The sequence below is a fragment of the Protopterus annectens genome, chromosome 9.part0 (genome assembly GCF_019279795.1).
Source record: "Protopterus annectens isolate FY-2018-M chromosome 9.part0, PAN1.0, whole genome shotgun sequence".
Taxonomy (NCBI): domain Eukaryota; kingdom Metazoa; phylum Chordata; order Ceratodontiformes; family Protopteridae; genus Protopterus; species Protopterus annectens.
The window spans coordinates 1,194,564,734-1,194,580,297 of record NC_056743.1 but is presented as its reverse complement, the minus strand read 5'-3'; the positions used below and the strand labels follow the sequence as shown (position 1 = coordinate 1,194,580,297).

At 39.0% G+C, this 15,564-nt stretch overlaps 1 protein-coding gene across 1 annotated transcript in view; it reads left to right on the top strand.

Moving 5' to 3' along the window:
• LOC122811932 (ABC transporter G family member 9-like) overlaps window positions 1–15,564 on the top strand; it is a 338,279-nt gene that overhangs the window by 321,629 nt on the left and 1,086 nt on the right. Inside the window, exon 14 of the mRNA XM_044084109.1 lies at window positions 15,462–15,564. This exon is cut by the window's right edge and continues 1,086 nt beyond it. Coding sequence (XP_043940044.1) covers window positions 15,462–15,564 — 103 coding nt within the window. The remainder of the gene's footprint in view (window positions 1–15,461) is intronic.

Genomic DNA, 15,564 nt, shown 5'->3' with positions numbered 1-15,564 from the left:
CTAGCTTGTGATTTGAGTTAACTGGAGAAGACAATACTAATGGAATTGGGGATGATGTTGCATTTTTAAGTACCAGGTCAAAAATATTTAGTCCTTGCTTAGTAGCTTGGGTGACTGATGGAGTGGCAGAGAAAGGATGGGTGCGCCTGGCCTTGATGGGAAGGTGATTGCTGATACCCCCCCCCCCAAGGGGAGGAGTGGTCCAAAAAGAGAAGTTGTCTTGGACATAATCAATAAGTGTGGGGTAGAGAAATGGAGGTGGGCAGGGCATAAAACAAAGAAAGCCCTGGACTGAATCACAGACAAGAAGAGACCCAGGTCACCCTTAGGATCCACAAACAGCCCCAGCAATACCAGATTAAGTCCATAGGGTTAGGAGAATAGCTGGTAGATCCAGCATGGATGTGGAGCTTTGGGGACTGGTCCAGTAAAGATGAGGTCCGAGGGGAAAATACTCTGCCTTCTAACAATCTAGTCCACTGAGTTTTTATTTATTAGATCTAAAAATGTCTTTGCATATCATATGTTGTTGATGTAGGTACTCCAATTCACTGATAGCTAGTTAAACCCTCCCAAAATGATGGAGTTCTTATTTATGAAGAGTTCATTCATGATGTTTAAAAATCTGACATGAGCTTTCATGGTTATTGAAGGTGTCCTGTAACAGATGATAAACTGATGGCTGATTTTGTTTAGCACAATTTGGAGTTGAGTAAGTTCCATATGTTGGTGTTCAGGAATCTGTGATATACGCAAACCACCACAGTTGTCAGTGGGGCAGAATATGAAAGTTTCGTCACATAAATGCATGCAATCTTCAACTCTTTTAAGAGGCAGTCTTGTTATAGGTTCATAGGTGTTTACAAGGTTAATGACCACAAGAGCCTTTTTAAGCCTAGCCATGTATCCCAAATCTCTGACAAGTTCTGACTCCCTTGATAAGTGTAAGCATGGGCCTGGGAGATGAACCATTTACAGGTTACCTGTGTCCATTAGAGACATAGGTGCCAAACCAGGGATGAATTTCCGGTTTCCCATCCAATTGTCCAAGTTGCACTTGAATTGGGTTAGGGAGGAACTCTGCTTCACATGGATGGGGAGCTTGTTGTATAGATGGGGTAGTCTGTGGGATACATACCTATCTCTCTAGCAGGTCCTATTTATATCACAGGCAAGGTTTAAGTCTTTAGAACAAGTAATTCTGGTGCTGTTTATTTTGTGGATATGCAAGAGGTCCATCAGAGTGGGGTCTGACAATGCCCTATATCCCAGGCATAGATCTCCCCTCAAAAAGCCTGTAGGAGACAGAATACAGGGATAGGGCCTTGAGGTGGCCTGCATAGGATATTCTACTTATGCCCTGGATTATTTTAGTGAGGAACCTGTGTGGATGTTCCACTTGTTGGATATGCCTGGTTAGATACTTACCAAAGGGGACATTGTACTTAATGATAGGTCTGATGAATGCAGAATACAGTGGAACAATGACTTCCTTGGAATTAGATGCCATACCTTTGTTTATAAGTTGTGCAACATAGAATGATTTCCTCACCACTGTACACAAGTGATGATCAAAGGCTAGATTACTATCAATGTGTGTCCCTAAGTCTCTGACTACGGGGACAACTTTAAGGGGTGTGTTGTCAATATGATAGTTACCAGGGATGGATAATTTCCCAAAGGATATTATTATGCATTTCTTGGCATTTAGCTTTAGTCCATGACTCTGACACCAGTTGTTTATCTGTGTCAGCCCCTCCTGGAGAACATTTGTGTCCGTGTGAGATTCAATGACAGCTCCTAATTTTCAAAGATCTGCAAATTGTAGTCAGCCAGAGACCACTAACATTAGCCTTGACTGCTGAGAAGTAAATGTCAAAAAGGAGCTGTCCAAGGACTCATCCTTGTGGGACTCCACTTGTGACTGGCTCTTTGTAGAGGTGGACTCCCCAATTCTAGCTTCCTGGGTCCTGTCTGAGTGCCATTAACTATCCACCGGTTGATTTACAGGTTTGTACCTAACCTCTTGAGTTTGTCAACAATGCCCAAGTGGGATATTGTGTCAAATGCCTTGGCCAGGTCAAGGTAGGCAGTGTGAATGACTTTGCCATCATCCATTGCTTTGGTGACCTTCTCAAAGAAGTCCACCAGGTTGAGTAGGCATGATCTGTCCTTGATGAATCCAAACTAGGTTGGGTCCAGTGTCTGGAAGTTTACTATATCTCTACTGGTAATCTCCATGATAATTCTTTCCATGGCTTTACATATAAGACTAGTGAGATTTATGGGTGTGTAGTTTCCAGGGTTTGTAGATGGTCCACTTTTGTGCAGAGGGATGACTGTTGCCTTTCTCCATTCATGAGGCATGAAGCCTGTTTGGAGGCTGCAGTTAAGTAGTAATTTCAGAGGCCCAGATAGGTCATGTTTCATGCTATTTAGAAGGCATCTTGGGATATTGTCTGGGCCCATTGATGCAGTGTTCTTGGTCTTAGAGACAGTATTAAGGACCCATTCCCTAGTGATAGTAGGGGGATTCCCTATTGATAGTAGGTGGAGTTATATTTGATGATATTTCCTGTGGGAAGGTTGAGGAGGAGAGAGGGGTAAAGTTGGAGCTGAATATATCAGCAGGAGGTTTATTATATCTTCTGGCTCAGTATAGGTGGCTCCATTTACAACAAGCTCTGCACACAATTGTGTATTGCCTTTAAGGTTGCGGACATAGCTAAAGAATGCTTTGTGGTTGTCCTTGGTCTGGAAGGCCAAACGTACCTCAAATGTGGCTTTGGTAGACTTTATTTGTCCTCTGAGTTGTTTGTTTAGTTTGATGAGCATGCTTTTATCCTGCCGGGTACTGCATCTCCTAATTTTAGCCATGATTTTCTTCCTGCTGTTATACAGCCAATTTATTTTATGATTCCACCAGGGTGGCTTGTTTTTTGAGTTAGTTCTGTACTTCCTGGTGGGTACAGCTGCCACTATGCAGCTGTTAACATGCTTGTACAGGGTTTCTGTGAACAGTTCTGCATAGGCAGAAGTGCTCTCAGGGTTTATGGGGACTTGAAATTTTGCCAGGTTCTCACTTAATAGCAGGAGGTTAGCCTTAGAGTAGTTCCTGAATATTCTACGTTTTATTTTACTTCAAAGGAGACTATTTTGTGGTCTGACCTTACCAGGGAAGGCATTACAGTAGGGGGTGTGCAGCAGTCTCCCATATTAGTGAGGACCAGATCCAGTATGGTTGCACCCCTGGTTGGTGTATTGACTGTCTGCTCCAGAGAGTTTGTGTTTACAAAATCCAGGAATATCTGTGCATGTGCATTTGGTGTTGTAAAAAAAAAGCACTTTTTAACTGTTCAGAGTTCTGCAATGTCTTAATTTTTGCTTGACTGAATTATTTATATATTTGCTGGCATTGTTTTCTGATACTCTAAGTGCCTCCATCTTGATTTCTTTCCTAATTTACTGCCTTCTGCACTTGTTTTTAGTCATTTTTTAAATTTAATTACATTTATTTAAACTATATTTGCTTTAATATCGCTACACACTTGTGTGCTAGCTTGCACTGCATTTGACTCGTTTTTCTGCTGTTTTAGCTGCTTTTCTGTAAAAAAAAAGTTCTAAGCTTATTTCCTGCCTTTCCTGTAACTAGTCTAGTCCAGATAGAGATTTGCTGTATCCAGGACTGTTTGTAAGCATCTGAGCTCCCCCCAAGCCTTTCTGTGTTGGAGGGAAGCCTTCTAGCTTATCAGTGGGAGTGGTAAGCACTAGGTAGCCTATCTACCACAAGAGAAGTGGTTTCTGGCTCAGAAATTGTAGTTTATTGGTCATTTGGGCAGTTTTTCCATCCCTTTCAACTTTCTGGTTTAAAAGCCCACATTTGCGCTTGTTTTCTGCCTTTCCTCTAACTAGTCTAGTCCAAATACAGATTTGCTGTATCCAGGACTGTTTGTAAGCTTCTGAGCTCTGTCCATGTGGGTGTGAATGACCTGAAATGCACCTCCCTGGACTACATGAAAAGAGACATGGTGGAGCTTTCGGATTATGTGGCCCAGGCAGGTATGACACTAGCCCTGAGCAGTATCCTACCGTCATCCAGAATTATATCGCAGTACAAACAAAAAATAATTGACTTCAAGAATTGCCTCCCTGGACTACATGAAAAGAGACATGGTGGAGCTTTCGGATTATGTGGCCCTGGCAGGTATGACACTAGCCCTGAGCAGTATCCTACCGTCACCCAGAATGATATCGCAGTACAAACAAAAAATAATTGACTTCAAGAATTGCCTCCCTGGACTACATGAAAAGAGACATGGTGGAGCTTTCGGATTATGTGGCCCAGGCAGGTATGACACTAGCCCTGAGCAGTATCCTACCATCACCCAGAATGATATCGCAGTACAAACAAAAAATAATTGACTTCAAGAATTGGCCAAGTTTCTGGTGTCATTCTAAGGGGATCCAGTATCTGTCTGCTTGGGATGACATGACTGACAGACCTCAATGCTTTGCCAGAGATGGCCTGCATATGTCACCCCTTGGTTTCCGGGTATTGGCTAAGGCTCTTGCCACCCCTATAGTGCATTTTTTAGGTCGGTGTTCCAAAGACCAAATTACCACCATAACAGCTAAAAATAACTGCAACCTGTGGGTCATGCTGCTCAGTGCTAGAAGTCTAAATCTCAAGATGCACTCGCTCAAAGCACTCCTCAAAATGGATAACATTGACATTTGTGCTGTAACATAGACCTGGTTTAAAGCAACAGAAAGCATCCCTGCACTACCAATATATAAATCATTCCACACCTTTTGGCCTTGAAACATGGACCAAAGCTCCAAAGGCAGTGGTGTCTCCATATTCATAAAGGATATGCACTCCTCCAAACTAGTGGCCCAGCATAACACATCTGAGATATTTCAGGTTCAACTAACATTGGGTAAGATGGTGATCCAGATCATAGCCTGCTATAGGTCCCCAACCATGTCCCTAGACTCTTGCTCCATGTTCCTAAGCACCCTGGAATCTATCAAGGTCCAACCCAACACTCTCTTACTATGAGACTTCAACTACCCCTCCATCAACTGGGAAAACTACTCAAGCACCAATACACTGGACCAACGCTTCCTGGAATTCATCAATTCCAATGGCCTGGACCAGCTCCTTTGGACTTCCACTAGAGGAACCAGTATCCTTAACCTGGTTATTAGTAACATGGACGATCGTTTCTCTACACCAATAGTCAATCCCTCCCTGGTCAGATCCGACCATAAACTAATCCCCATGGAAATCCACATTTCACCCACAACCCCTGCAAAGGTAACCACCTTGAAAAACATATCCAAAGCTGACTTTGGACTCCTAAAAACAGAGGTGGCTAACTTCACGGCACCCATGCCAATGGAAAATAGTTACATGACTGCCAAATCATACACCAATGCACTGTTTGAACATATACACTAATGCATGGAACTAGCCATACCCAACAGAACCAATAAGCTCTCCTCCAAAAAAAGGAAGCCAATCTGGTGGTCCCCTGCCATTAATAAACTTTACAACAGAAGGAAGAAACTGCTGCAGAAAAGGTGATGTCCCAAGACTGGGAAAACTCCCTTATTAGCCTCAACAAAAAGTTGAGATCCCTCATCAAATTCTCTAAAGCCAGCTATGAAGGCAGAATTATGGCAGACACTAAAAACAATCACAAAGCCTTCTATAGCTGTATCCAGAACCTCCACGGCAACACACAGATTTGCTCTGAGATACTGTACAATGGTACCTCCTATACTCGGTCAACAGATATTGCCAACATACTGTCCGACAGATTCAGTGGCAACTTTACCCCTCTCCCCCCCAAAGGATCAATCACAATACCAGAAGAATGCCTGGCACCCAGCATTACTGCAGAACAAGTTAAAGCTGCATTGTCCAAGGCCAAGAATACAGCTTCCATAGGACCCAATAATATCCCTGGCTGTGTTCTACATGAACTACAAAGTGAACTGGCACCACATCTGTGTGCCCTGTTCAGTCACAGCCTCACCTCAGGCTTTGTCCCTACTGAATGGTGCACTGCTACAGTCATCCCTCTCCATAAAGGGGGAGTGACTACAGACCCTGGGAATTATCACCCCATTAGCCTGATGAGTCTGATATGTAAAGCTATGGAGCGTATCATTAGGGACCTGATTAACAAAAATATAGGAAATCTCCAAACTCTAGACCCCATGCAATTTGTCTTTGTGAAAGGGAGATCATGCCTGCTCAACCTGGTTGACTTCTTTGAGTCAGTCACCAGGGTTGTAGATGAAGGTAAGGCTCGATCTGGCCAAGGCCTTTGATACCATTCGTCACTCGGGAATTATTGATAAACTCACCAAACTAGGCATTAACCCCTATATCACTAAGTGGGTTGCAAATTGTCTCACAGATAGAGCACACACTGTGAAAGTAGCAGGCTCCAAGTCAGACTGCTGACCAGTCATGAGTGGAGTCGCACAGGGATTGGTCCTGGGTCCTCTCCTCTTTGGCATCTACTTCTCAAAAGTCCAGGCCAACACAAAGGGACGCTGGCTGACCAAGTTTGCAGATGATTGCAAGCTGGGAGCCATTATTAACTCCCCAAGTGATGCAGACATCCTACAGGAAGGCCTCACTGAGACCAATCACTGGTGTTGAAACCGTAGCCTTAAGCTTAACATAAAAAAATGTGTCATCATCCCCTGTGGCAAAAACTCAGTTCTCACTAATTACCACATTGATGGGAGCCCACAGAACACTAAAGGCATTATAAGAGATCTGGAGACACAGGTTGACAGCAACCTCTCCTTTGACCACCACATTGCCACTGTGGTCAGAAAGTCCTTCTATGTGGCACATCTCATTACCAAGGGTTTTTCATCAGGAAGAAAGAGGTCATCATATCTCTCTGCTCTTCCCCCATTAGACCAATCATTGAGTATACTGCCCCATTTGGCATGTACCTCACTAGACACCTGCAACAGCTATAGAGGCCACAGAAGTACCTCACGAAGAGGATCATAGGCATTAAACATATGTCTTAATCTTGAAGCATGTTTTTATTTCTAAGTAGGCCATCATTAATTAAAATGTGAGGGTTATGAAACATATCTGTTCAACATAAAAAATGGATGTCAAGATGGCATTTATACAGAAAAATCAGTTTTGTGTACTGCTAAGAGTGGCAATTTTAAAATAAACATAATTCTGTGATGTAATTCTACATGTTTAGACATACTTTTAACTGGAAACAGCTTTCTGACATTCATTTTGGAGTCTTTTTTCATTCACCAATATGAAATATATACTTGTATGTACCTGTGTAAGTCTGTATATGCTGTATATGTATGTGCTTGCATGTGTAACCTTCCAGAACACTGTTATAGCTATCATTTTGAACTGAAGGCAATTTCCTTGTACTGTTGTGTTTTAAATGACTAATATATATATATATATATATATATATATATATATATTTTTTTTTTTTTTTTTATATATGGATCTACTTCAGTAGATCGAACATTTACAAATTCGAACCACAAATGGCCAAGACCATATGTTCAAATCCGTAAATGTTCGAATACTGAAGTAGAAACACAAAAAACAACAAAACAAAAAAACAAAATGTCTAGCAGGGGGACTATGCCCCTCTGCACCCCCACACCCCCACCTGGACTCAAATATACCAACTATGAGATCACACTACATTGCGGAAATGAGAAATCTTCCCTTTCCCCTCTGTACGGAGATCTCCATTCAGTCTGATTGAACTTTTACAAGTTCAAACATATGGTCTCGGCCATATGTGGTTAGAACTTATAAACGTATGATCGACTGAAGGGGACCTATACATATATATATATATATATATATATATATATATATATATATATATATATATATATATATATATATAGACACACACACACACATATATATATATGTATATATATGTATATATATAGACACACACACACACATACTAATAGAAAATGTGTGTGTCTGTGTGTGTGTCTGTGTCTGTGTGTGTGTCTGTGTCTGTGTGTGTGTGTGTGTGTGTGTGTGTGTGTGTGTGTGTGTGTGTGTGTGTGTGTGTGTGTGTGTGTGTGTGTGTGTGTGTGTGTGTGTGTGTGCCTGTGCAGCTAGATAGCTAGATAGATAGATGCAAATCTATTGAATTTAGTCTAAATTTCAGTGGATCAACAATAAAAACATCAACCACAGAAGGTCAAAAAAAAAGAGATCAACACCCTAAATCACATGCTCCAATGCACAAACTCAGACCATGCAAACAATATATACTGTTTTTTCTATATATTAGTGATTTAAAAAGCACAACAGTACAAGGAAATTGCAGACTTCCAAGATGGCCGCACATTGAGTAATAGCTTAATTATAGCTCTCCCAGCATGAAAACAAAAACTCAGCTGAGAAGGCCAGTAGTCTTTTGTGTTTGTGGGTAAATTTCAGTAACCTGCTCGTAAGTGTACAGCCTGGATGCTAGGAAAAAAAGATATACAGAGGACCTGCAAAAATCAGCTACAAAAAGTGAGGAAGAAACACTGACTGGGGAAAGTTCTGCAAGTGATCAGCAAAAAGCAATGCAACATCCAGGCATGACTTCCAGTAACCTACAGGAAGATATAACACAACTGAAACAGACCTGGTTAAAATAAATGCAACACTGGTGGAGTATATCAACACAAACAACAAAAGGCTGGAAGAAATGGAAGAAGTTTTAAACAGATATTCAGATGAGGTGATAAAGCTGCAAAAATCAGAGCTTGAAATGAAGAAAAGGCTGGCTGAATATGAGACTGCTCAGGAAGAGATGTTTCAAAAAATAATAGAATTAGAGGACAGAGCACATAGGGGAAAACTGAGATTTTCAGCTATACCAGAGAAGCTGTAAGGAGCAGACTGCATTAATTTTATGAAAGCACAAGTAAGCAACTGGACTGGTATTCCACAGCAGGAGTTGTTAGTTGAAAGGGCACAACTTGTGTATGTTCCAAACCTGGCTATAAGAAAGCAACCTAGACATTTAATAGTAAAGATTCAATCCTACCAGCAGAAGGTGTTGATTCTGACAAAACTGTGGCAGAAGGACAAAGTACTAAGTGTGGGAGACAGGAGTGTTTGTGGAGAATGATTACTAATTGTACACCAAGCAAGGAATGTCAAGATGCAGGTGTGAGATTCAAACTGCTGTACCCAGGTGTCTTCAAGGTATTCTTCCCTGTAGAGACAAAATTATTTTTCAGTGAAGTACATGCTAAGGAGGATATACAAAATTCTGTCCAACAAAAAGTGAGCTGCAAAATAGAAGGAGATTCTGCTTCTTGTTTTTTTGGTAATAAAGACCACAGAGATTATACCTATGAAACCTTTTCCAGTGTTTCAAACGAAAATGTTGGAGAGAAGGACGGGTGCACAAGAGTTGACTAGAAGAATCAAGAGCACATTGGAAATGAAGCAGAGAGAGAGGATTTGGGAGATGGAACAGTAATGAAACCAGTAACTTAATGTGGGATTACAATGCAATAATTATATTTGTGAAATATGACAAAACAATAAAATCAGGAAATATTGGACTTTTTCAGAATTTGTTGGACTTGCTGGGGAATCTAAAGTATATGCCCTTCTTCATGTAATGTTCAGAGAAATGCTTTGGGGAGGGGAAGAGAGGGAGAAAGTTAATTGTAAGTAAAGAAAAAAATAATAGTACCATTTTTGTGGTGCATACTTTTCCTTGCATGTTATAAATTAAAGTTTTCTTAGTTATTTTTAAGTGTAATGAGGATTATAAACAGGTGCAACTGTTCTTTTTGTTTTTCTCCCTTCTTGTCTCTTTTTTCTTCAGTTTTAAGAAATTTAGGCACTGCAATGTAAAAAAGGGGTGGTTAAAAGAGCATGACAAAAGAAAAATTAATGTGTTTTTTCTCATTCTCACATGGGGGAATGACTGGATTAAGGACCTTAAATTGATTTGGTAACAAGTTTTAAAAGAAAGCAAGTAAATGAAAAATAATATTTAATATTATGAGGCTTTTGACCTAGCAAATTAATGTATGCTTAGTAGCAATTCTGTATCTAGTTTTTGTGTCTGCATGGAAGCAATCTGATAAAAAGAACCTGACAGTCTGGTTCTCATGTCTCCATGGAGACAATCTGATAAAGAGAAATTGGTTACAGTCTGGTGACAGTGTTTGGCTGGGGGGGGGGAGAAACTGTCTAGGAGATAATGTTCTCTGAAAGCATTCAGGAGTTTTTCCAGCTGGGAGAGCTATAAAGATAAGACAATATTAGTTAGCAATTAGTAGAAGCACAGGCTGCACCATGCATCTTAGCATGGATAACCTTTCTTTTAGGTTAACTTAAGTCATGAGTGCAGCTGTCAGTTTGGGATGTTTCTTCCTATTACGAGGATAAAACATCAAAATTTGAAGATGTACATAGTTTTGTGTGTTGGTATCAAGTTAATAGGTTTTAGTGGGTATTGGGGTTTGTTTGATTTTATGTTTGAGGGCTTTCAATAAAACAAAACGTTTTGTAAGATGTGACATATTCTCAAATGGATACAACAAGAAACAAGTATATAAAGGTTCAATCTGCCAAACAGTGTATGCATGTAACACAAAACCTGGAAATAGACATTTAACAAAAAAGGTTTTATACATAAATGGTGGGAATAATCATTTTTTAATACAATGTATTTTAATATCCATGGTCTCACAGATAAAAAAAAGAAAGAGTAATGAACTACATTAAAAATGCAGAGTGCAAATAGCTGTGCCACAAGAGACGCACTTGGAAAGAAGTGAACATGTGACTTTGATAAAGAAAAGTTTTCAGGATTGCTATCCAGCAGAATCTCTGGGACAAAGGAAAAGAGGAATACTTATATTAATTGCAAGAGGAGCTCCAATAGTTATAGAAGAGGATAAAAAAGATAATAATGGGAGATTAGTAGTGCTAAGGAGCTACTGGTAAGGGAGGAGAATTACAATGGTATGTATTTAGATTCCACCTAAAACTGCTATAATGGAGCTTAAGAAAATTATGGGAGAAATAATCAGTTTTCAGCAAGGAATATTACATATAGGTGGAGACTGGAATTTGATTTGCAGCAGTGAAGATGTTTCTCATGGGGGGGGCAGAAGGGAAACTATAACAAAGGAGGGTAGATTTTTGAAGAAATGTATGATAATATTTGGCATGGATGTTGTGAATTCAGTAATAGGAGTTTGGAGTGAATTGACATATTATTACCCAAGATATAAAAACTGGGCTAGGCTAGAGAGAATTTACATTTCACAAGAACATGTGTATTTAATTAAAGGTATTGGTATGCACCCAATAACTATTTTTGATAATGCGCCAATAATAACTAAAATAAAAACACAGGGTAATGAAATAAAAATGAAAATATGAGATATTTGAGAGGATAGAAATTTCTTTAAAAATATAGTTAGGGAGTGAGATAAAATTAAGGTGGAGTTTAAAATTAATGTGGAAATAAAAGAAAGGAAGCTATGGTTAAGAAGTAACAATAATTATTTAGAGGGATTGACAAATGGTAAAGTATTGCAGAATAGGGGGAATCTCACAGAACAAAAACAGGATCAAATGCAGAATGCTAAGAAGAAAATAAGGGATTACCTCAATAATATGCACAAGTTTAAAAAGATTACTGTTAAGCAATTGTTTTTGATAATACCACTGGAGCACAAAAATTTTTAGCACAATGACTCAGGCAACAGAAAGTAGAATGGGCTATCACAAAGCTTAGGAAGCCTATAACAAGGAAAGTAAAAGGAGACCCTGTATAGGTATTATAAATATTTTAGAAATTCTGTGAAAGTCTGTATAAAGCAGAGAAATATGGAAATCAAGAAAAGATGCAAATGGAAATGTTTATGGAAGAATTAAATATGCCAAGGTTAGAGGAAAATGAGGCTCAATTACTAATGGTTAGGATAGGAGGAGATGAGATAAAAATTGTAATGTGTAACCAATCTACAGGAAAGTCGCCAGGAATAGACGGTATTCCTATGGAATTTTGGAAGCTAGGAGGGAAAAAAAACTGATAAAGATCTAGAAGGTTTTGTTTAACAGTATTTTAAGAGGAGGAGAAATACCAACATCCTAGAGGAAAGCAGTAGTAGCTATAATACCTAAACAGGGTAAAGAGCCATCAGATTCAACTTCATGTAGGCCCATTTCAATGCTAAACCATAATTATAAAGCATTCATGTCTATAATGGCTAAAAGAATCTCAAAAGTAATGCCAAAATTGATAGATATGGATCAATGTGGTTTTGTGAGGTAAACGTTTGGCAACATTAACAGAACATTGATGATCCAGAGGGAAGCAGAATGTAAGAAAATACCATTGTCGTTGGTGGGTCTTGATGCAGAGAAAGCATTTGACAGAGTAAGCTGGGACTTTATGAGCAGGGCAATGGAAGCATTTGCATTTCCTGAAAAAATTTATAAGGTTGATTAGGAGGATATATGAGGGATTGGAGGCAAAAATTTAAGTGGGTGGGGTCCTCTCTGATAATTTCTGCTTAAGCAGAAAAACCAGGCAGGGGTATCCTCTTTCTCCTTTGTTATTTGCACTATATTTAGAAACACTGGCAAAGAAAATAAGGGACTCAGAAATTCAAGAATATAATTGGTATGGTAGTCAAGAAAAGCTGTCTTGGTTTGCAGATGACACTATTTTATACCTGACAAAACTAGAAAGAGACATTACAGTGTTGTGGAACATTTTGATACTGTTTCATATCTTTTTGGGATACAAAATTAATGAAGTTAAAACAAAGGCAATAGCAGCAAATCATGTACCCACACATGAATTGGTTCAGCAATATCCATATTTATGGGGACATGATAAAATGCAATATTTAGGAGTATAGATTAAAAATTATTCTGGTGTTGCAGCTAATGATATGGGGGAAGAGACTAAACAAAAATAATACAAAAACTGAGAAAATGGAAGTTTTGTTATGTGGATATGGATAGTAAGATGCAAACAATTAAATGATTTAGTCCCTTTAGTCTTATACACAGGTCAGGCATATTTTTATCAACCAAAGTAGAAGTTGTGGATAGCAATTAATAAAGAGCTGAAGGACTCTATCTGGGAGGGAAGACAGCAGGAGTCAAATGGAATAAGATGACTCTTCCAGTAGAACAGTGAAGATTGGGATTACCCGATTAAAAGGGGTATTTTAGAGCTACACTGTTAAGGCTCCTATACATAGCACAAGCAGAAAACTATAATTCAATGTGGAAAGCGATGATGATGAAGCTCAAGAGACAAGGAAAGACTGGGATTTTGGATGCAGGCTTTTAAGGAGGATAATAATAATCATACAGAATATTATATCCATAAAGTAGCAGAACATGTCCTAAGAAATAAGCCACCACAGGAATGGAGAAAGGAGATTCTGCCAATAGGGATGACTGCAATTAGGGATCTAAACAATCGACAAGAGAGGGCTGGAATTTATTGAAGAAAACTGGCAAATGAACCAAGGTATTGGGAGCAAGTAATTAGAGGGGGAAAGCTGATAGAATGTAAAGATGCCACAAATTTATTTGGACTACAGGTTAGAGATTGCCTTCCCTGTAAAGGATTGACATAAGGGTATAGGCAAAGAAAAAGATATAGGGGGCTCCTAAACAAAAGACCAGCACTGGTAGAGTTTTTAGTAGACTCTAGAACAGAAGTTGCCATTAAAAAAATAATAATTAGTAGAGTATATAAAATATTGCATGATAACTATAAGAATCAGAGGAGGTTAGAAAGAATTGGGAAGAGAAACTGGATAAGCAATTCATAAAGAAACAATGGGAGGATATATGTATGTTTATCTCCCAAATATGCAACAAAATCTAGGAGATTTAGGATTTTTGCTTGGAAATATTTACAGAGATATTTTTATACCCCAAGAAGATAGACTCCAGAGTTTTTCCTCAGGTAGACAGCAAATGTTGGAGGTGTGAGGTAATTGGGAACATATTTTCTGGGAGTGCGGTGAGTTGGTGGACTTTAAGGATTCCCTGCAGGGTGCACTGTCAGAGATGCTGGATGGGCAGATTGGTGTGACGAGGAATGATTTTTCTTAGCTATGATACAGAGTCAGAATTGCCTAGACATAAGGCCTTGCTGGTTAACTTTATGGGGGCTGCCAAAAAAGCAATTACTAGAAAATGGAAATCAAAAAATCTAAACCAAGTATACTAGAAGTAGTAAATATAGTAACAGAGATGAAACAGCTGGAATTGAAATCTTTAGAAAAAGGTAGACGCCAACTACATCGGAAACAATGGGAATTGTGAGAATGATGTTTAAAAGAAGGCAGGACTTGTAATGTTTGAAAATTATTGGGTAGATTATAAGTGACGTATAATGTTTGCAACTGGGAACGTTAGTATGGTTTGTGATGTGAAATGCTTGCAACTAGGATTATGTTGGTGTGGTTTGTTTTCATTTATATACATGTATGATTGCTTATGTTGTAAGTGGTAGTTTAATAAAGATTTTTCTTGTTTAAAAAAGGCAGGAATTGAATAATTTATGTAATGCTGCTTAGGTTATATGATATATAGCAATATATGTAAGTATAATGTCTGAAAACATAAACTTGCTAATACAGTTTGATTACTTTTATATAAATGTAAATTTGCCTATGTCACAAGTGATGGAGAAGAGGCGTATATGGGAGACAGAAGAGGATCAATTCTAAATGGGTCTATATTATAACCTCGAAAGTACAGTTTGTCGAACACCAAGGCGTCAACACGAAAACAGCGAAATCCTAAAAGCATGAATGGAAACTTCTGTGAATTTTTTCACAGGGAAAAAATTTGCTTGGCTCTTATCGGGAGTTTGCACTTTTCTCTAATGTAGAGCGATCTCGGAGTTGGTATATTTAGTTAGGGGGTGTGGGGGGTACATCCCCCCACATCGGGGGGACTTGATTAGTGTTTGAAAGTTTGTTTTGCTGTTGATCAGCCAAGCAAATTTTTTCCCTGTGAAAAAATTTGCGGAAGTGGCCGTTCATGTATTTAGGATTTCTCTGTTTTCATGTCAACGTCTTAGTGTTCGACAAACTGTAGTTTTGAAGTTCTAATATGGACATATGCTAAACAATGTAATTTCATAGAAAACATAATGACGCCTTGGAATATATTGGCAGGATCAAAAGTTTAGCACAGATCAATAAAGGGGCTCAAAATACATTGGAGCGATTGAAAAAGTGTTGAGCAAGGGAACTGAGGAGAAGCAGCAGCAGCATTAGAAGGGGCTATAATACTTAAGCACACTTGGTAGAACCTAGGTCTTGTGTCTGTGTTTTGGTAAGGCAAGATGACAACTGTGTATTTGCCTGATTAATGTTACTAATTATACTTTTCTTTCTTCTAGATGTAACCCGAACACCACTGCATATAAAAATTGTATCTTCTCAGTCAACAATACGGACCAGGCCTATATCCCAGCCCAAGACATTCTTGACCATTTCAGAGTC